General features: G+C 42.7%; 1 protein-coding gene across 3 annotated transcripts in view; it reads left to right on the plus strand.

Moving 5' to 3' along the window:
- parvg (parvin, gamma) overlaps window positions 1-4,732 on the plus strand; it is a 42,461-nt gene extending 37,729 nt beyond the window's left edge. For all 3 annotated transcript variants that reach the window (XM_059977966.1, XM_059977965.1, XM_059977967.1), the window contains one exon: window positions 463-4,732. In XM_059977966.1, the coding sequence (XP_059833949.1) occupies window positions 463-536 (74 nt within the window). In that variant the 3' untranslated portion in view covers window positions 537-4,732. The remainder of the gene's footprint in view (window positions 1-462) is intronic.
- The last annotated feature ends 17,362 nt before the right edge of the window (window positions 4,733-22,094 follow it).

The raw sequence follows: 22,094 nt of genomic DNA on the forward strand, positions 1-22,094 counted from the left end.
GCGGGTGCCCATGGCTGCACCATTAGTTTGGAGGAAGTGGGAGGAGCCAAAATTGTTAAGGATAATTTCACAAGGCAGAGAAGAGCGGTGGTAGAGAGTGACTGGCTGGGTCTGGAATCCAGGAAGAAACGGAGAGCTTGGAGACCTTCCTGGTGGGGGATAGATGTATATAGGGACTGGACGTCCATAGTAAAAATAAGGTTTTATAAGGCATTGTTTCTATTGAAGCAAGTTATGGGGATGTGACTGAAAATCAAACTTAGGTTTGAGGTCAGAACATGTTAACTTGTGAAACAAATAATCAGTCATTAGGGGTGAGTTTGGTGATGAGTAAGCCATATAGCGAGCTGGGTGGTTTGATCAGCAGGAGATTCTTATTGATCAGAGAAGTGAAGATGGGCTTAGTCATCCCTTTGTGCTTGTGATTAAACTTTTAAAATCCTCCTTTCTCCTTTCTCACAGACATTATAAACTTGGACATCAAAGCCACAATGCGGATCTTGCAATGCTTGTTTGCTAAGTATAAGGACAAGTGAAGACGGACTCAGGATTTCAAGCAGAATGAAAGGAATCTTCATTTGAGTTGATTGAAGATCATCAGAAGAAGAGTGAAAGGAAAGAGACTTGTGTTATAAAATGCTATAGACATTTTTGTGGTGTAAAGTTTCATGCATCCTTTGCTTAAAATATTCAAACAATTACCTAATTATCTCCCCACAACTGGTTGAAATTAACTGTAGCACAAATTTGCTTCAATGTATAATTCATATAAATTTTATACAAACTGAGTTAAATCTATTTTAAATAAAATCTAATGGCAAATTACTGTTAATGTGCAGAAGTTAATCTAAGATCATTAAGAGCTGAATAACATTTCACAAAAGTAAATAATTCAGCCTTTGCTTAATTTTTTCTCTCATTGTCAGTGGGATTTAACACACCTCTATTTTCTCTGTTTCTGTTGCAATGAGTTTAATTGTATTGTGACTTACTAAAATAGCATTTTTAAAGACTGTTCTGTCTAGCCGAGTACGTGAGGAATTATACTGGTGTAAGCTTGATGCTTCTGTGAATTTATTCACTTAACTACATCATTCATATTAAAGAAAATTATTGGTCCCAGTGAGCAGCCTCCACAGCATTTTCCTAGAGTAGAATTGGGCTACTTAGACAGAAATTTCTGATTTGTGATTTGAGTTTGGTTAGTTTAGCTGAAGCATGAGTTGAAGCAAATGAATTAGGTAGAGAGGGAAAAGTCAGAGGGACCATTCTAATGATCTTTACTGAACGGAGTGCAATCACAAATCAGCTAAGGATAACGTGAAGCTCAGTTTAGTCTCTGAATGGCAGAATGAAAGGATGAAGAGTGACCACAAGTAACTTCACTCTTGGTATTTTATCCCAGTATAAATGATGGAGGAAGAAGGTGAGAATGCTGCTTATTAATACTGCTTAAACTCATGGGGTCCACATCCCAATGGTCTGCTCCTCATTGCGACAGGGATTTGGAGGAATGGTAATGAAATGTCCTGACAGACTCAGAATGAGCTTTGCTAGCTGTAGAAGTTGTCAGGGATCTTTTAATGGTTTATAAATATCTGACAGTCAGAAACATTTAGTGACATTGAAGCATACAGTTAAAGACACTTGAACCTCAAACAGATGGCTAAAACAAAGTGATTAAAATGATTTATCCCTCCCCCCCCTTGCTTGTTAACCCTTTGCCTATAATCCCTTTGCTACAGGAAGGATATCCAGGTCAGACTGGTGTAGGATTTAAGCTTCATCACGTTCTTGTAGGATACATTGAACATAATTTCCCCCACTGGACTGCAGGGAAGAGTGAATCGAAAAAATTAACCTTGTGTGTTTGTTTAGACACAAGTACTGTAGAAATAGTAGCATTATTCCATGGTGGCCCATAATTTCAGTTACAACAACTGATTGCAGGCTGTTCCAATCATAAATAGCAGTTAAGTAATCTAGCTCAGGTTTAAACAAAAGTTCATGAGAGGAAATGAGTGTTGTAAAAAACCATTGTACCTCTCAAGCATAATATGTCAAAACTGTAAAAATAATGAACTGAAATCATCATGCGGATCGGTAGGATCCGGGCTAGAACATATAGATCAATATTACCTCAGAGACTATTTAGTTATTATTGTGAGAGCATTGAGTTCATGTCTGGTTTCTAGGGGAGAGGACTTGAGCTATTTCTTAACTTGCGTAAGATGAAAACCTTCCTCATGAATGCTAATTAACTGAACATCACTGACAAAATTTGCATTGGGATATGGAGAAAAGCTTCATCTTAGACAATAGACAATAGGTGCAGAAGTAGACCATTCGGCCCCTCGAGTAAGGCTACTTCTATACTTGTTTCATACAATAGCTTCAATATTTTAAAACACGGAGCAGTAAGAAAGCTGCTCTGGAGCTTATCATTTGGAGTGTCTATCAAAAGCAAGGATAGTAAGTGCTAATGAGACTTTACCTAGCCAAAATTAGTGAGTGTAAAAGATTAAACAAGTGAATATAAAGAGCTTAGAAAGGAATGCAGACCTTTTCACCATTAATGAAGAGCAGTTGATGGATATGGGTAGGATTTATCTGTGGAAATCACAATTTGCTCAGAACATGGAGAAACTGGGGATAAACTGGAATTATTTTGGGGGTGGGGGAGAAATTCAAGCTGTATCAAAATGAATCTGTTGAGACTTGAAGTCCAATAGCTTCTAAATATGTTTAAGAAATCAGTAAACCCGTGCAGGTTCTTGAAAATTGGAAGTAAGACAGGAAGCATGCAGGAATTTCTGGAAAGATACTAGCATGGATAAAGCAGTAGTTATTTGGCAGGAGGCAAAAGAATGAGAATAAAGGGATCCTTTTCTGGTTGGCTGCTGGTGACTAATGGTGTTCTACAGAGGTCTGTGTGGGACCGATTCAGTTTACGCTATGTGTCAATGATTTGGATTATGGAATTGATGGCTTTATTGCAAAATTTGCAGACATTTCTGAGATAGGTGAATGGCAGGCAGTTTTGAGGAAACAGGGAGGCTTAGACACATTAGGAGAATGGACAAAGAAATGGTAGATGGAATAGAGTGTTTAGAAGTGTGTGATCACGCACTTTAGTAGAAGAAGTGCAAGGCTTGACAATTTTCTAACTGGAGAGAAAATGCAAAAATCTGAGGCTTAAAGGTACTTGGGGATCTTTGTGAAAGATACCCTAATGGTTAATTTGCAGGTTCAGTCTGTAGTGAGGAATGCAAATATGATGTTCACATTCATTTCAAGAGGACTAGAATATAAAAGCAAGGATGTAATGTTGAGTTTTATAAAGCACTGGTGAGGCCTCACTTGAAGTTTTGTGAGCAGTTTTGGGCCCCTCATCTTAGAAAGAATTTGCTGAAATTGGAGAAGGTTCAAAGGAGGTTCACAAAAATGATTCCGGGATTAAATGGATTGTCATGGCAATGACAATTTGATGGCACTGGGCCTGTATTCACTGGAATTCAGAAGAATGAGGGGTGATCTCATTGAACCCTATTGAGTGGTGAAAGGCCTAGAGAGAATAGATGTGGAGAGGATGTTTCCTGTGGTGGGAGATTCTAAGACCAGAGGACACAGTCTCAGAATAGAGGGGCATCTTTTTAAAATGGAGATGAGGAAGAATTTCTTTAGTTAGTGGTGAATCTGTGGAATTCTTTGCCACAAGCAGCTGTGGAGGGCAAGTTTTTATGTTGGTTCTGAGAGGAAAAATGGATTAGCCATGATGAAATGGCAGAGCAGATTCAGTGGGTCAAATGGCCTAATTCTGCTTCTATATCTTATGGTTTTATCTCATGGAAGCAAGTAGCTAGTCAGGCAGCATGGTTGTGAGACATTTCAGAACAGCTATATTTTACAATTTGCAATGATCTTGCTTTACTCCATTGTGTGATTGTCAATTTCGACCATTGCCAGTTGCTTTAATATAATGTAATCTGAACTGATTTAATACTTATTAAATTAAGAGGTATGAACTTGCTATCGAAACATAATCAAACTTAGTCAGGTTGGTTTTGTACATAATTGACGTTCCGGAACAACCTTTTCCCACTGAAGTGTCACATGGTCTGATGCCATGAATTTGATATCTGATGGCGGAATTTAGCAGTTTCTCTCTGATTTTTATATTAAATTAGTTCCCTTGTGATTAGTGTTTATATAACTTGGGAAGTGACACACTTTATCCATTGATCTTGAGAATCTTGTTCTATTGTAAAGAATAGCAAATGGGCATTTGTATTTGAAGTGCACAATGCTGAATGTGTACACTGATAGAAAATGGAAAACTTAATGGATTGATCTCCATGTGCCATTTAGTGTTTTGGTGGTGTTCCATCTGATAGTAAGAAATGGCTGAGCCAAAACTTCCTGTAGCTAATAGTGCCACAGCCACGGATTCAGCAGCACAGTAGATACGGCAATTGTGCTTGTGAATTTGTACGTGTCAGCTAACTATTATTTAATCATGATAGTATTTAACTCCATACTTGTCGAGACTTGGACAGAGCATAGCAACGCTTCGCTGCTGTTTTGCATTCGGCTTTCCCTGAGATAATGGACTTCAAGTCAACTGACTAGCGATATTTGTCTAATGTTTAGATGTTCTTTTCAGCCGCAGTATAGGTTTTGTTTCCCTTTTGAGAGTTTAACGGCCCTGTTTGGTCCAGCGTTTATTGTATTATTTTCCCTTTAATGCAGTTCATAATAAAGTCTGTGAACTATCGACCTGCTTCAGAGTCTCTCACTCTGCACTTGGGCCATCTCCAAACCTGGTAAAAGTAATTATCAAAACTGACCCATCGCCTCCAGTTCCTACCTAGGCCTATGTATGAGTGGGCATGAATCGATTTTTCATCTGGCCTGTTTGAGTAAGAACATCGGTGGGATTGTGCTACCGTGAGGCCCTCGTTGGTTAGGGTCGGCCATGGATGTTGCATCCTAGATATCGAGAAGTTCTCCTTCTCTTAGATGAGCTGCTAGTCAAGGCCGACAAGCCTCATCTACCTGATCGCGCTACTTTTGCAAAGACAACTTGCATTTATGCAGCATAATAAGTATATTGAACTATCCCCAGGAATGTAAACAGTGAAGATTTGATATTGAGCCAAGTGAGGAGATAATACCACGGATTTGTTCAAAGAACCAGATTTTATAAAGTGACCTTAAAGGTGGAAGAAAGTGCAGGGAAAAGGTGCTTAAAGCTCAACCATCTGTGTTGGTGTGATAGTAAATATCTGAAGATTGTACAGCTGGAGGTGATTTTAAAAATACCCCCTCATCCTGTATTTGCCACTAAAGCTTTCATCCTTGCTTTTAAATATAAATTCAATTTCAACCCTACCACCAGCCACTCTGACATTACCCTTTCCCAGTGAAGGTCCAACTTGCTAGCTTAACCTCTGGCCTGCTCTCTCAGCTTCATTTTCAGTGGCTGCTCTTTCAGTTACCGTGAACATTACCATCTGAAAAACACATCTGGTATACTGCACTGTCAGCTCCCTGTCTCCCAAAGACCTGGTGGTTCAACATCAAGATGACGCCTATTCATGGGAATCAATCTCACAGTTGATTCAGTTGATTGAAGTAATAGATGAGCCACAGATTTGCTGCAGATTATGGTCAATCTATGTTTCCTCCTGAGAACCAAATTAATTAATCCTAAAGAAATAAGACAAGAAGTGGGCCCAGGAGATCTCAAAATAATACCAAGTTTTCTAAAGCATAGTGTTTGAGAAAGAAACACAGGAAGGTTGACAATGGAAAGAAAGATTGAGAGTTGATGGGTTGGTTAATTAATAAGGTCTTTGGCTATTAATGCCTGCTGAACCTTTCTATCCAAAATCAAATTGTAAATTTATCGTTTACCACTTTATCAGTTTTTGCTAATTTGTGACCTGTGTATCAACCACATTAGACATTTTGGTTCATTGATTTGCCTAGAAAAGGGCAGAACCTCGTAATGACGTTACAGTGGTTAAAACTGACATTGGTACAACTCACTTGGTAACCTAAAATAGTGATAAATGATGATGTGATGGATATTTGCTTCCTGGGCTGGGAGCCTCATGTTCACCTTGCTTGGCTTTTTAAACACAGCAGCTGCCACTTGGTAAGATCAAACAGTGTAAGTTAAACTTCCAACTGCTGCGGATTCCCGTTAATTGGGGCAGCTGCTTATCTGGGACAACTCTTAAAGAATAAAAGCTAATTGAGAAACTAGTTGGGATTTCCTGGTTAATTTGGGAATAGAGCAAACAGTTTTTAAATAGCATCAGTTTTCTGTGTTTGTTTTGAAAAAGCAGTAATTTTTGTCACTGATAGTTGCCATAAATAAAATATAAGACAATTCAGAACTGTTTTGCTCACAGCAGTTTCAAGCATTCAGGCTTGGAGATGCCAGAAACGGCCCGGAGTGAAAATGAAACTATTTCACTACTTCATTAAGTTAGGAACTGTGAAGAACTTGAAGGTATCAATAATCATCTTGAATGTTACAATGAAAATGAAGAATTGGAGGATGCAATTGGTGAAAGCATTTTATAAAAGCAGTCAATTATCTGTACTAGGTGTCAGTGCTGATTTTCTTCATTTATAGTCAATCAAAAGAACATGACAGCGTACACTGGATGCAGCTCATTTCCTCTATATGTTGTCCGAAAAGAATGCTCAAGATGAAGATCTGAATTTAATAGTGCAAGACTAATATTGGTAACTTGGATGTACATTTTATTTAATTCCCATTTTGTTGCAAAAGGAAGACAGACATTTTAATTTTCTGTGTGCCTGCCTCATTCTTGCTATTGTTAACACTGATGGCCAACAATATTGCATTTTAAAAAAACCTGTCAAACTATTATCCTATAGCACGGTGTTTTCAATGCATTGTATCAGCCCAATTGAAAGCATCACTCAAAGCTTATGATACAAGTAAGTGAGCCTTATTAGCCACTAGTGAGACAGATCAACCCAGTACATTGCACAAATAATTTAAGAGAATCTTAGACCATAAGACTATATGATGTAGGAGCAGAAAGAGGCCATTCAGCCCATTGAGTCTGTGGTGCATTCAATCACTGCTGATTTATTATATGTCTCCCAGCATCTTCTAGTAGTTATCCTAAGTATATAGTTTTCAGTTGTGATTCTGCACTGTTGAATATGCTGGGATCAAATTTCATTTTATGTAATCTGTGTCTGATTACTCAAATTACCATACATGATGTGTTGGCTGATCCACGTATTCCACACCCGATACTGCAGATATATATAATCATAGAACACTAAAGCAGAGAAACAGGCCCTTAGGCCCATCTAATCCATGCTGAACTCTTAATCTGCCTAGACCCATTGACCAGCACCTGGACCATAGCAATACCTCCCCCTCAACCATGTACAAATTTAAATTTATCTTAAATGTTGAAATGAAACCTACATCCTCCACTTCTGCAGTCAGCTCATTCCACTATCTTACCATCCCCTTAAACAGTTCACCTTTCCTCCTTAAGCCATGACCTCTAGCTCTAGTCTCATCTAACCTCAGTGGAAAAAGCCGGCTTGCATTTACCCTATATATACCCCTCATTATTTTGTATACCTCTACCTAAAATGTCCCTCATTCTTCTATACTCTGGGGAATAAAGTCCAAACCTATTCAACCTTTACCTATAACTCAGGTCCTCATGTCCTGTCAACATCCTTGTAAATTTTCTCTGCACTCTTTCAATCATATTGACATCTTTCCTGTAGGTAATTGAACAAAACCGCACACAATGCTGCAAAGTAGGCCTCACCAACATCTTATACAAGTTCAATAGAATATCTCAACCCTTGTATTCAATACTTTAATTTATGAAGGCCAATGTGCAAGTGCTTCCTTTATGACCTTCTCTAGCTATAACACCACTTTCAATGAATTATGGACTGTATTCCCAGATCTCTCAATCCTCAGTGCCCTACCGCACACTGTGTAAGATTTGCCCTGGTTTGTTCCTCCAAAAGTGCAACCTCGTACTTGTCTGCATTAAGTTCCATCTTCCATCTGTCCATTTATTCAGCTGCTCCAGTTTTGATAGTCTTATGCCGTCCACTGCATCCCCAGTCTTGGTGTCACCTGCAAATTTGCAGATCCAATTTATCAGATTATTATCCAGATCATTGATATAAATGACAAATATCAACAGACCCAGTAATGATCCCTGTGGCACTCCACTAGACACAGGCCTGCAGTCAGTGAAGCAACCCTTTACTACAAAGCCAATATCTAATCCAATTAAATACCTCAGCTTGAGTGCCAAATGATTAAATCTTCTTGACCAACCTCCTATGTGGGACCTTGGCAAATACCTTGCTAAGATCCATGTACACAGCATCCACTGCCTTGCCTTCGTTGATTTTCCTGGTAACTTTCTCAGAAAACACTGTAGGATTGCTAATGCATAACCTACCATGCACAGAGACTAGTTGACCATCCCTAATCAATCACTGTCTATCCAAATTCAAATATACTGTCTATTAGAATACCTTCTAATAACTTACCCACTACTGGTGTCAGGCTCACTGGCCTATAATCTCCTGATTATTCTTAGAGCCTGCCTTAATCAGAACAACATTAGCTATCATCCAATCCTCCAGATCCCTCACTCATTGGCTAAGGACATTTTAAATATCTCCTAGGGCTTTTGCAATTTCTGTACTAGCCTCCACAGGGTATGAAAGAACACCTTGTCAGACCTTGGGAAGTTATCCATCCTAATTTGCCTCAAGACAGCAAACACCTTCTCCTCTGTAATCTGTATATGGTCCATGACATCACTGCTGCTTTGCCTCACTTCTACAGACTTCTGTGTCCATCTCCCGAGTAAATACAGATGCAAAAACTCCATTTAAGATCTCCCCTGTCTCTTTCAGCTCCATGAATAACTGACCACTCTGATCTTCACGAGGACCAAATTTGCCTCTTACTTTTACTTTTAATATATCTGTAGAAGCTCCAGGGATTCTCTTTCACCTTGTCTGCTAGAGCAATATCTCACGTCTCCTTTTAGCCCTCCTAATTTCCTTTGTAAGTGTTCTCTTGCGTTTCTTATACTCCTCAAGTACCTCATTTACTTCTTCCTGCCTGTATCTAGCAGGCACCTCCTTTTTCTTAACCAGAGCTTCAATATCTCTTGAAAACCAAGATTCCCTAAATCTGTTATCATTACCTTTTATTCTGACGACTCTGTACTCTCAAAACTTCAATTTTGAAGGCCTCTCACTTACCAAGTACACCTTTGCCAGAAAACAACCTAGTCCCAGTCCACATTTGACAGATCCTTTCTATTTCATTTTTCAATCTTTTTTATTGATTTCCAAATAAAGAATATACAAATCGGAAGAGGAGTTCAACAAGTAGATAATATAAAAGACATATAAACAGCAATAGTAAAAACAGAAAGTATATAATGTGGAAATCAAATAGGTAAAATATTATGCTGTTTTATATCCTTTCTAATACCACCAAAATTAGCCTTTCTCCAACTTAGAATCTGAACCTGAGGACTAGACCTATCCAAGTCCATAATTACCTTGAAACTAACAGCATTATGATAACTAGATGCGAAGTGTTCCCCTACACAAACTTTAGACACTTGTCCTGTCTCACCCCCTAATAGGAGAACAAGATTTGCACTCTCTCTAGCTGGGACATCTATGTACTGGTTCAGGAAACTTCCCTGAACACATTTGACAAATTCTATCCTATCCAGTCCTTTTTATAGAATGGGAGTCCTAGTCAATACTTGGAAAGTTAAAATCACCTACTGTCACAACCTTATGTTCCCTGCATCTCTTCAAATTTGCTCTTCTAAATCCCACGGACTGTTGGGTGCTCTATAATATAATGCAGTCATACCTTTCTTATTCTTCAGTTCCACCAATATAGCCTCAGTAGACAAATTCTCCAGTCTGTCCGGTCTGAGCACTGGTGTGACATTTTCCCTGACTAGCAATGCCTCCTCTCCCTCTTTAAATCCTCCTGCTCTATCACATCGAAGACAATGGAGACCCAGAACACAGAGCTGCCAGTCCTCCCCTCCTGTAACCAAACCTCACTAATATTGTTTTTCCTACAATACTCCTTGCATTGAAATATACACAACTCAGAACATTAGTCCCACCATGCTCAACCTTTGGATTTCTGATTTTGTATCTTTCCCCACAACCACTCCACTATTTGTTCTGAGGCTCTGGTTCCCATTCCCCTACGCTCTAGTTTAAATCCCACCCCCCGTGAAGCATCAGCAGATCTTCCCACAAGTATATTAGTTCTTTTGCGAACCGTCCCTTCTGTACAGGTTCCACCTTCCCTGGATGAGAGCTCAATGTTCCAAAAATCTGAAGTCCTCCCTTCTGCACCATCTCCTTAGCCACCTGTTAAGCTCTGTAATCTTCCTTTTCCTAGCCTTACTAGCTCATGGCACAGGTAGCAATCCCGAGTTCATCACCCTAAAGGTCCTGTTCTTTAACAACACCTAACTCCCTGAACTCACCTTGCAGGGCCTCGGCACCCTTTCTATGTGTTGTATGTCATTTGAAGTTAATAACTCATCGGGGTGATTGTTAAGTTCGTGGCCTAAAGTAGGAGGAGATGTTACTAATTTCAAACTTTCTGCATAATCACTCAAAGAGTTGACCTGCATGTGCATGTAACGAGAGCTGTATAACTCATCTCCTTATACCTTAGGTCATGAACTTATAAATCACCCATCTGTGGACACTTTCCGGAGGTCCAAGATCCGTATGCTCCACGACCGCTGGACTAAATGTGTAAGTGTAGGAGGGAACTATGTTGAAAAATAAATGTGCTAGGTTTTCTGAAATTGACTCCTTCTAACTTAGGCTATGAACTTATCAATCACCCCTTGTAGTTATCAGGGACACATGAAATCTTCCTGCCTTCCCACATCCCACAAGAGGAGCATTCCAATATCCTGCTTTGCATTCCCACTGCTCTAACTGTGCAATAAGAAAGATTTAAATAAAAATTCTACCTACAGCCTTTGCATCTCCTTGCCAAAAACTGAACTCCCCACTCTAACACCAGTCCACTCATTCTATGGTTGCTCCCACAATGGCCACTCTACTTAAACCTTGTGGTGAACGATGTGCCTGTCTGGACACGCCCCCTGCTGACTGCTCCTGTGGCTCCTCCCACAGGCCCCTGTATAAAGGCGATCTGAGGCCTGACGCTCGGCCTCAGTCTCCAGGTCATAGTATGATAGACACTCACTCCTGGTTCCTTCTTCCAGTCAATAAAAGCTGATACCTCGCCTTACATCTCAGTGTGAGTTATTGATGGTGCATCAATTTTATTGATTGGAAGTTTTCAAACATGGAAACCGTTTTGCGTCCGGAAAGGTTGGATTTGGACCCTCAAGACCCTGACGCAGCTCTCGCTTTTGAACACTGGCTTGCATGCTTCCAATCGTACTTGGAGGAGGTTCGTGCAACTGAACCCGCCGTTATGCACAGAATCCTACTCTCGAGGGTCACCCCCAAAGTTTACTCCATTATCCGGGACCTGCCGACCTACGATGGGGCACTGGATGCCCTCAAAAGACAGTACCTGTGGCCGGTGAACACCGTCTACGCAAGACATCGTTTAGCTACCCGGCGACAGCGGCCTGGCGAATCGTGCACTGAGTTTCTCCGAGCACTACAGACGCTCATCCGAGCTTGCAACTGCAAGACGCTCACGGCAGAACAACGTGTGGAGCTGCTAATGCGAGACGCCTTTGTGACGGGACTGAGGTCAGTGTACATGCGCCAGCGACTGCTGGAAAATGCCGACCTTACCTTAAGCTCGGCGATGGAGACGGCCAACGCTCTGGAAGCTGCGCTGCATAATGCTGACGCTGTCCAGTCGCGCGATTCCCTGCCGGTTCCGTGGACACCCCAGACCCCGCCACCGCCGGCTCCCGGGAGCGAATTCACCTCTGTCAGTCGCGATTCCACGAGCTCCCCGAACCCTGACCACGGCTGTGGCCCATCAGAAGCCCGTGTGTTATTTCTGCGGCCATAAAAAACACCCTCGACAACGCTGTCCAGCGCGAGAAGCGACCTGCTCCAGCTGCGGAAAGCAGGGCCACTTCGCCAGGGTCTGTAAGTCTCAACCTCGAGCGGAGTGCAGCGCTGCGGGTGAAACGTGGGGGCTGCCATCTTGCATGCCCGGATGTGGGCGGCCATCTTTGTTGACGTCAGCACGCCCCGCCCCCGACCCTCTGATGCTTACCGGGTACCCCGGATGTGAGCGGCCATCTTTGTCGGCGTCAGCATGCCCCGCCCCCGACCCCCGGATGCTGACCGGGTACCCCGGATGTGAGCGGCCATCTTTGTCGACGTCAGCATGCCCTGCCCCCGGCCCTCCGATGCTTACCGAGTACCCCGACAGCGACTCAACTCTGGCCACTGTAACTCTCGACCAAAGCGCCCCACACCAGCTTGCAAGGTCCATGATGGACATCCGGGTGGAGGGGCACAGGACTAGATGCCTGTTTGACACGGGCAGCACTAGGAGTTTTATTCACCCGGACACTGTGCAACGCTGCGGACTCGCAACGCGGCCGGTAAGTCGGAGGTTCCATTTGGCTTCTGGGTCGCAGTCCGCAGACATCCGGGCGGGTTGTGTAGCGACTTGGGTGGTGCAAGGCTCAGAATATCGGGACTTTGTGCTACTGGTCATGCCTGTGCGTACCTGTGCTATTGGGGCTGGACTTCCAGAGCCATCTCGAAAGTGTGACTATGGCATATGACGGGCCCCTCCCACCACTCACTGTCAGGAATCCTCAGTTCTGTGGGACTTCTTCACATACCCCGCTACTGACCACACACACACACGGGCACACACATCCCATCCAGAACCAGGCCGACAGCTGCGCTACCGACACCACTTGCAGCCTCTCCACTCTCAAGGTCCCTCCCCCACCACTGTTCGCCAACCTGACCCCCGATTGTAAACCTGTGGCAACTAAAAGCAGGAGGTACAGCGTGGGGGACAGGGCCTTCATTCAGTCGGAGGTGCAGCGGCTGCTCAGGGAGGGGATCATTGAGCCAAGCTCAAGCCCTTGGAGGGCCCAGGTGGTTGTTGTTCGGACTGGGCAGAAAAATAGGATGGTGGTGGACTATAGTCAAACCATCAATAGGTTTACGCAGCTTGACGCGTACCCCCTACCCCGCATCACGGATATGGTCAACCAGATTGTTCAGTACAAGGTGTACTCAACAATAGATCTGAAATCCGCTTATCACCAGCTCCCCATCTGCCCAGAGGACCGCCCCTACACTGCCTTTGAGGCGGGCGGCAGGCTCTATCACTTCCTGCGCGTCCCTTTCGGTGTCACGAATGGTGTCTCTGTCTTCCAGAGGGAAATGGACCGGATGGTGGACCAGTACCAACTGCAGGCCACATTTCCCTATCTGGATAACATCACCATCTGTGGTCACGACAGGCCAGATCACGACGCCAACCTCCAACGATTTCTCCAAGTGGCCGCAGCTCTGAACCATACTTATAACAGGGACAAGTGTGTGTTTGGAACCACCCGCCTTGCTATACTTGGGTATGTCGTGGAAAACGGGGTTATTGGCCCTGATCCCGAACATATGCGCCCCCTGTTAGAACTCCCTCTTCCCACCACTCTCAAGGCCCTCAGACGGTGCCTGGGTTTTTTTTCCTATTACGCCCAATGGGTCCCCCATTATTTTCCCAGGAAGTCTGTCACTGGGACCACCCTACCAGTTTGGCTGACGTCTCCGGGGCCAGTGCTGCTCCAGAAACATGTGAGGAGCAATAAATACTCCCCGCTGGTAGAGAGGGTTCACCTTCTACATGCGAACCCCCAGTATGCCTACGTGGTCTTACCTGATGGGCGGGAGGACACGGTCTCCATCCGCGACCTGGCACCCGCAGGTGCAGCAGACCACTACCCTGAAGGCTCTCCGGTAACTATGAACCCTGCACCAGAGGTGACACCGTACTCACCAGGCCCTACACAGACTCCTCACGACACTTGTATACCGGGCGTTTCGTACGCATTTATACCAGGCGCCTCGCACATGCGTGAGGGATCACCGGCGCCTAGTGGGCAGGAACAAGCGCAACCTCCGTTCCCTGTGCAATCACCAATGTCGCTGGCATCCATGCGATCACAGCCGGTGCTACGTAGATCGCAGCGACAGATTCGACCACCTGATAGACTTGACTTGTAAGAAACTTCGCCACATGGGGACTCTTTCAAACAAAGGGGGGGTGAATGTGGTGAACTATGTGCCTGTCTGGACATGCCCCCTGCTGACTGCTCCTGTGGCTCCTCCCACAGACCCCTGTATAAAGGCGATCTGAGGCCTGACGCTCGGCCTCAGTCTCCAGGTCATAGTATGATGGACACTCACTCCTGGTTCCTTCTTCCAGTCAATAAAAGCCGATATCTCGCCTTACGTCTCAGTGTGAGTTATTGATGGTGCATCAAACCTAATTTCTTTTTATTGGTCCTTGCCAGGTGCCTAATTATGCACAATCCAGCTTCTCCTCGGGAACTGTGACACACAGAATGTCCCAACTGCCCCGTTCACTTCTTTAGATCTTTCCTGCTGTGCAGTCCAATGTTTCCTCGGCAACAGGGGTGCGCAGCCTGTTTCCTATCTGAAATTGTTGAACAATATGGCTGCCAATTCTACAACTGGAATTTACAAGCAAATCTGATGTGGGGCCTCTCCCAGATTAACCAATGGTCACCTGCACTTATGTTGCCATGGCTACATCATTACTGTATTAAATGAGTGCAGGAAAATGTAATTATTTGAGTATGTAATTCTTGGCACACAGCAAACAAGTGATTTTACTCACCCTCATTAAGTAACCAATATGAAGAGCAAAATAAAAATAAATGCAAATCCTTATTTTTTCTTTCTCCAGAGTCTCTTGTAGCAATGTTCTGGAAATTAACCTGTAATTCCTGGAGATTCTTGTGTCATCCCAAAGGATATGTGGCCTCACATGATGGTCTGAATGCAACATGCAATCCAGATCAGAATGGTCCACTCTGTTTAAAACTTATTTTCTGATCCTGCCTCTGATCATTTTGCCAGTTGTCTTAAATCTGTTTTGATGGATTACTGACCCCTCTCCCACTGGACCCAGTTTCTTCCTATTTAGTGTCTCAGATTAAACTTACTATTTTGTGAACTGCTTCATCCTAAGAAGTACAACCTCAGTTTCTGTCGATTCATATAACTGAAGTCTCTCATCCCTGGTAAGCATAATAGGAGCAGAATTGAGACCATTCAGCCCATCAAGTTTGCCCTGCCATTTAATCATGGGTGACTTATTTATCCTCTCAAACTCATTCTCCTATCTTATTCCCATGACCTCTGTTGCCCTGACTGATCAGGAACCTATTAACCTTCACTTTAAATAAACCCAACGACTTAGTCCTCATTGTTGTCCATGGCAATGAATTCCATAGGTTCACGACTATCTGGCTAATGGAACTCCTCCCTGCCTCAGGTCTAAAGGGACGCCTTACTATTCTGAGGCTGTGCTCTCAAGACTCTCCCACAATTGGGAACATCCTTGCCATGTCTACTCTATTGAGGCCTTTCGATATTAGGCCTCAATGAGCTCCCCCCCCCCATTCTTCTAAACTCCAGAAAGTACGAACCCAGAGCCATCAAATGCTCCTCATACAGTATATTAGCATTTTCATTCCCATGATCTTTCTCGCAAACTTCCTCTGGACTCCTCCAACTCACTTCCGAAGTAAGGTTCTGGCTTGGAATGGAGTATTCTGTCAGTGAAAGCACGCCTGCAAGCTTTGTGTTCTCCCAGACACACGTCAATGACAGTCTGCAGCTGAAGATAATTTACCACCAAGAACCGCAGGTGCAATTTAGACAGCCAACCGGAATAGGCTCTCTTTATTCCCATTCTTTGTATCTTGTATCCATGCTAGTATCTTTGCTGTAAAATTGTGGGCTGGTACCTTGTTTAGGAGCCTTATGTGTGACACCTTGTCAAAGGCCTTCTCAAAAATCCAAGTAAACAACATTCAGCTACTCTCCTGTGTCTATCCTACTATCCTAACCAAACTCTTCTGCATTCTCTGCAAGTCCTTCAATTTCCAAGGTTTGGCAGGAGCTGTAAACATTACATACTAATTAGTGTTTCACAAGGGTTCACATAATTCCTCACTTTTGCACTCAATGATTAATATGAAGGATTCATGCATGTTTTTAAACAGCCTTTGCTGTTTGTCTTATATTTTTTCTTCAAATCTTCTACATGCCTTCCTTTTACAATGATATTATTTTGTTCATGTTCCCCCTCAACTTCTTTCCTTCCAAACTGCATTTTATGGTAATTTCTGCAATCACCTTCCATAAGACTATCAAACTAGAAACAGCATTAGGCTATTCAGCCCATTGAGTCTGCTCTGCTATTCCAGCATGGCTGGTTTATTATCCCTCTTAACCACATTCTCATGCCATCTTATAACCTTTGAAGTCCTGATTAATCAAGAACATATCATCTTCTGCCATAAATCTACCCAATGACCTGGCCCACACAGCCATCCGCGGCAAAGTATTCCACATGTGCTCCATTCATTGGCTAAAGAAATATTTCCTCGTCTCTGTTCTACATGGACATCCCTTAATTCTGAGGCTGTGCCCTCTGGTCCTAGTCTCCATCACTACAGGAAACATCCCCCTACATCCACTCAATCCAGACCTTTCAATATTCAATGATATCACCCCTCTCCCCCCCACCATCCTTCTAAACTCCAGAGAGTATAGGTCACAAGAAACAAATGCTCCTCATATATTCACCCTTTAGTTCCCAGGATCATTCTCATGAACCTCCTCTCTAATGGCCGCACATCTTTTCTTTGACAAGGGGTCCAAAACTGCTCACAATACTCCAAAAGTGCAGTCTGAACAATGCCATATAAAACCTCAGCATTACATCCTTGTTATTGTATTCTACTCATCTCGAAATAAATGTGAACATTGCATTTGCCTTCCTTACCTCTGACTTAACCTGCAATTTGACTTACAGGAATCCTGCACAAGGACTCCCAAGTCCCTCTGCGCCTCTGATTTTTGAATTTTCTCCCTACTTACAAAATAAACAAAGCCTTTAGCTCTTCTGTAAAGTGCATGACCATGCATTTCCCTACTTTGCCCATTCCCCCAATCTGTCTAAGTCCTTCTGCAGCCTTCCTGTTTCCTCAGTACTACCTGCCCTTCGTATCTTTGTATCATCTGCAAACTTGGCAACAAGGCCAGCAAATCCATCATTCAAATCATTGATAAACAGCATGAAAAGAAGTGGTCCCAATGCTGACCCTTATGGCACACCATCAGTCACTGGCAGCCAACCAGAATAGGCCTTCTTTTTTCCAATGCTTTGATTCTTTCCAGTCAGCCAATCTTCTATCCATTCTAGTAGCTTTCCCATAACACCATGGGCTCTCATCTTGTTAAGTACCCTCATTGCAACACCTTGTCAAAGGTCTTCTGAAAATCCAAATAACAAACATTCACTGACTCTCCTTTGTATGTCCAGTCTGTTATTTCTTCAAAGAATAGAAACAGATTTGTAAAGGAAGATTTCCCCTTTAGAAAACCATGCTGACTTTGAGCTATTTTATCATGTGCCTTGAAGTACCCCAAAAATTCATCCTTAATAATAAGCTCCAGCATCTTTCCAACCACTGAAATCAGGCTAACTGGCCTAGATGTTACTTTCTTCTCTCTCCCTCCCTTCTTAAAGAGTGGAGTGTAGTTGGCAATTTTCCAGTCCTCAGGAACCATTCCAGTATCTAGTGATTCTTGTGAGATCATTGCTAATGCATTCATAATCTCTTCAGCTACCTCTTTCAGAACTCTGGGCTGTAGTCCATTTAGTCCAGGTGACTTATCTACCTTCATACTTATCAACTTCCCAGGCACCTTCTCCTTAGTACTGGGAATGACACCCACTTCTGCCCTCTGACACTCAATTTCTGGCATTTTGTTAGTGTCTTCCACAGAGAAAATGGATGCCAAATACTATGTTCCTCTGCCATTTCTTTGTCCCCAATTACTACCTCTACAGAGTCATTTTCCTGCAATCCAATATCCACTCTCATCTCACTTTTACTCTTTATATATCTGAAATAGCTTTTTGTATACTTTTTATATTTTATTGAATGTTTTTGTTGGAAATAAAATGTACTAGTGTATTTATGGTCTATAATTATCCCACTATTTCACTTAACAGTATATTACTCTATAAATAAACTGCAATAGTATTTGTAAAAGAGCGTGGTTCTGGAAAACCTGGAAGTTCTCTCTCCAGTGCTCGTTGGTTGAGCATGTACAGACTTTTTTTCTTGTCATTATTCCCTGAACAATACAGTATAACAACTTTTTACATAGCATTTACATTGTATTAGGTATTATAAGTAATCTAGAGATGATTTAAGTATACGGGAGGATGTGTGTTGGTCCAGAGCTCCCCTGGGTCCTAAAGTCCATCCGCACTGAGACAGGTCAATTATCAACATTATTATCAATTTTCTGATATACGAAAAATTCTGAATTCTGAAATGCAACTAGCCCCAAGGATGTCAGATAAGGGTTTATGGACCTGTACTTGTTTATATTATTGGCTAGCTTACCTTGAACTTCACTTTTTTCTCTCCTTATGGCTTTTTTAAAATTGCCTTCTGTTGGGGTTTTAAAGTTCTCCCAATCCTCTACCTTTCCACTAATTTTTGCCCTATTATATGCTCTCTCATTTGCTTTTATGCTGTCTTTGATTTCTCTTGTCAATCACGGTTAGCTCATCCTCCCTTTAGAATACTCCATTTTTGGGATGTATTTTTCCTTCACCATCTGAATTTCCCGTAGGAACTCCAGATGTTGCTGTTCTGCTAGTGTCCCTTTCCAATCAACTTCGGCCAGCTCCCGTCTCACACCTCTGTAATTTTCTTTACTCCACTTTAATACTGATGCATCAGATTTTAGCTTCTCCTTCTCAAACTGCTGGGTGAACTCTATGGTAATATTATGATTACCAACTCCTAAGGGTTCCTTTACATTAAGTTTCCTGATCAAATCAGTGACATTATATAACACCCAATCCAGAATTGCCATTCCACTAGCAGGCTCAACCACAAGCTGCTCTAAAAAGACATCTCATAGGCATTCTATAAATTCCCTCTATTGGGATCCAGCACCAACCAGACTTTCCCAATCTACCTGAATATTGAAATCCCCATGATTATTGCAACATTGCCCTTTTAACATGCCTTTTCTATCTGCCACTGTACTTGTTAGTCTACAGTCTGGCTGCTGTTCAGAGGCCTGTTTGAAACTGCCATCAGGTTATTTTTACCCTTGCAGTTTCTTAACTCGACCCAAAAGGATTCTATATCTTTGATCCTATGTCACCTCTTTCTAAGGATTTGATTTCATTATTTTTCCCTTTAGAGCCACACCATCCCTTCTCCCTATCTGCCTCTCCTTTTGATACAAGGGCAGATGGAAAACGCATGTAAAAAAGGGCTATGTTGCAACAATTGTGAGGATTTCCATATGCAGACCAACTGGGAAAGTCCAAATGGTTTCGGGTCCCAAGAGAGGGAATTTTTAGAATACCTATGAGATGGCTTTTTAGAGCAGCACAATGTGTATTCCTGGATGTTAAGTTCCCAAATATGATCTTTCAGCCACTACCCGGAGAAGCCCACAATGTCATACCTGCCTGTCCCTAATTGTGCTGAAAGATCATGTGCTACTGTGTCCATTAAACTATAACACCTTCAGTCCTGTATACATTATTCTTTTTGATTTTGGCCCCCTGTTACACTTTAACAAATTCTTCTGAAGACAATTTTGCCATCTCATCTGCCTGTCTTTCCTCACTACACACTGCATTTACTTGTATACCAATTGCCCCATCCTTAGCCTTACAATTCAGGTTCCTGCACCCCTGCCAAATTAGCTTAAATCCTCCCTAGCAACTCTAGCAAACCTGCCTGCAAAGATATTGGTTACCCTTGGGTTTAGGTGTAACCCGTCTTTTTGTACAGGTCATACCTCATCCAGAAGAGATCCCAATGATCCAGAAATCTGAAACCCTGCCTCTTGGACCAATTCCTTTGTCATGCATTCATCTTTCAAATCATCCTATTCTGACCCTTGCTGATAGTGGCACAGGCAGCAATCCAGACAATACTACTCTGGAGGTCCTTCTTCTCAGCTTTCTCCCTAACTCCCTATGTTCTCTCTTTAGGGATCTCCTCCCTTTTCCTACTTATGTTGTTGATACCAGTATGTGCCATGACCTCCGGCTGTTCACCCTTTACCTTTAGATTGCCCTGGACCTCCTGATCCGGGACATCCCTAACACTTGGGAGGCAACACTTGGGTGTCTCTTTGATCTCCAGAGAATATGGTTTCTGCTCCTTTAATTATGGAATCCCCTATCACTATTGTACTCCCCTTCTGCCCCCCCCCCACCCTTTCTGAGCCATCGAGCCAGACTCAGTGCCAGAGACCTGGTCACTGTGTCTTCCCCTGGTAGTCAGACCCCCCACCCCCCCACAACAACAGTATTCAAAATGGTAGACTTATTAATGAGGGGGATGGTCACAGAGCTGCTCTGCACTGGCTGCCTGTTCCCTTTTCCTCTTCCGACAGTCACCCAGCGACCTGCCTCCTCCAACTTAGGCGTGACTACCTCCCTGTGGCTTCTATCTATTACCTCCTCATTTTCCTGTATGAGTCGAAGTCATCGAGCTGCAGCTCCAGTTCCTTAACACAGTCTCTAAGGAGCTGCAGCTCAATGCGCGTTGTGTAGATGTAGTTATCAGGGAGACAGGAGGTCCTCCAGAGTTCCCACATCTCACACAAAGAACGTACTACATCCTCAGCATACTAGTTATGCACTAACAGAAAAAGAAACATGCTGGGAAATCACTGACTTGCTTAGAACCTCCTCAAGTGCTTGCCCGAGCCTGTTCTCACCTCAGCCTTTTGAGATAACACTAGACCCCTCTAACAAATGCCCCACTCACACAATGGCTACTCCGCTTACATTTTCTTTCTTTTTATTGGCCCTGCACTCACTGCTGCTCATTGAGAAAAAAAGCTGAAAGCACCCGAGCCCTTATTAAACCTTGCACCATGTCACCAACAAACGACCTCCCGAGCTGATTGCTGCCCACTGAGAAAATGTCATGTGTCAGAAGTTTCTGTGCTTCACTGATCTGTCAAAGCTGTCCTGACCTCAGTCATTATTATTTTCCCTTTATACCCAGGTCTTGATTATTATATATAGCAAAAAGTGCGTGATCGTTCAATATTTTCAAAAGAGAGATCGATGAAGTTTTTTTTTAACACAAGTGATTCTGCAGATGCTGGAAATTTAGAGTGTCACACGCAAAATGCTGGGGGAGCTTGGCAGGTTAGGCAGCATCAATGGAGAGGAATAAAGAATTGGTATTTCAGGGTGAGCCCCTTCATAAAATTTTAGCCACTTATTGCAGATGTGGTTGCCATGGATCCCACCAGCTTCCATTTACTCCCAAATACTAAGCTACTCCCCTGCCAAGCCAGCATTAATTTGACTTAATTAATAAGTATTTAATTTACATTATTTTCATTTACCCAAAACCCTTGCCCAGCAAAGTTAGCACGTCGTAGATGCCACTGCACAATGCACACTAAAACTAGTAAAGATGCTGTGCTAAGGACATGCTGTTTTTATAGTTGAGGTGACAGATTCCCTTTCCCCATGTATCAAAATATCTGAGTCATGTGACTTCATTTAGCTGATTTTCACTGGTTCCCCAATTACCTGGGATTCTAAATGCTAAAATTTATCATTTCATCTCACTGCAATTTATAGTTATAAGAATCTAACTGTAAATCAATTTTGATCTTTTTAAATTAAAATAAAATTACTTCCTTATTTAATAAAGTCCACATTATGTGAAAACAACAAGCAGTGAATATCA

This window comes from Hypanus sabinus, chromosome 8, assembly GCF_030144855.1.
Source record: "Hypanus sabinus isolate sHypSab1 chromosome 8, sHypSab1.hap1, whole genome shotgun sequence".
In the NCBI taxonomy this organism is placed as follows: Eukaryota; Metazoa; Chordata; class Chondrichthyes; order Myliobatiformes; family Dasyatidae; genus Hypanus; species Hypanus sabinus.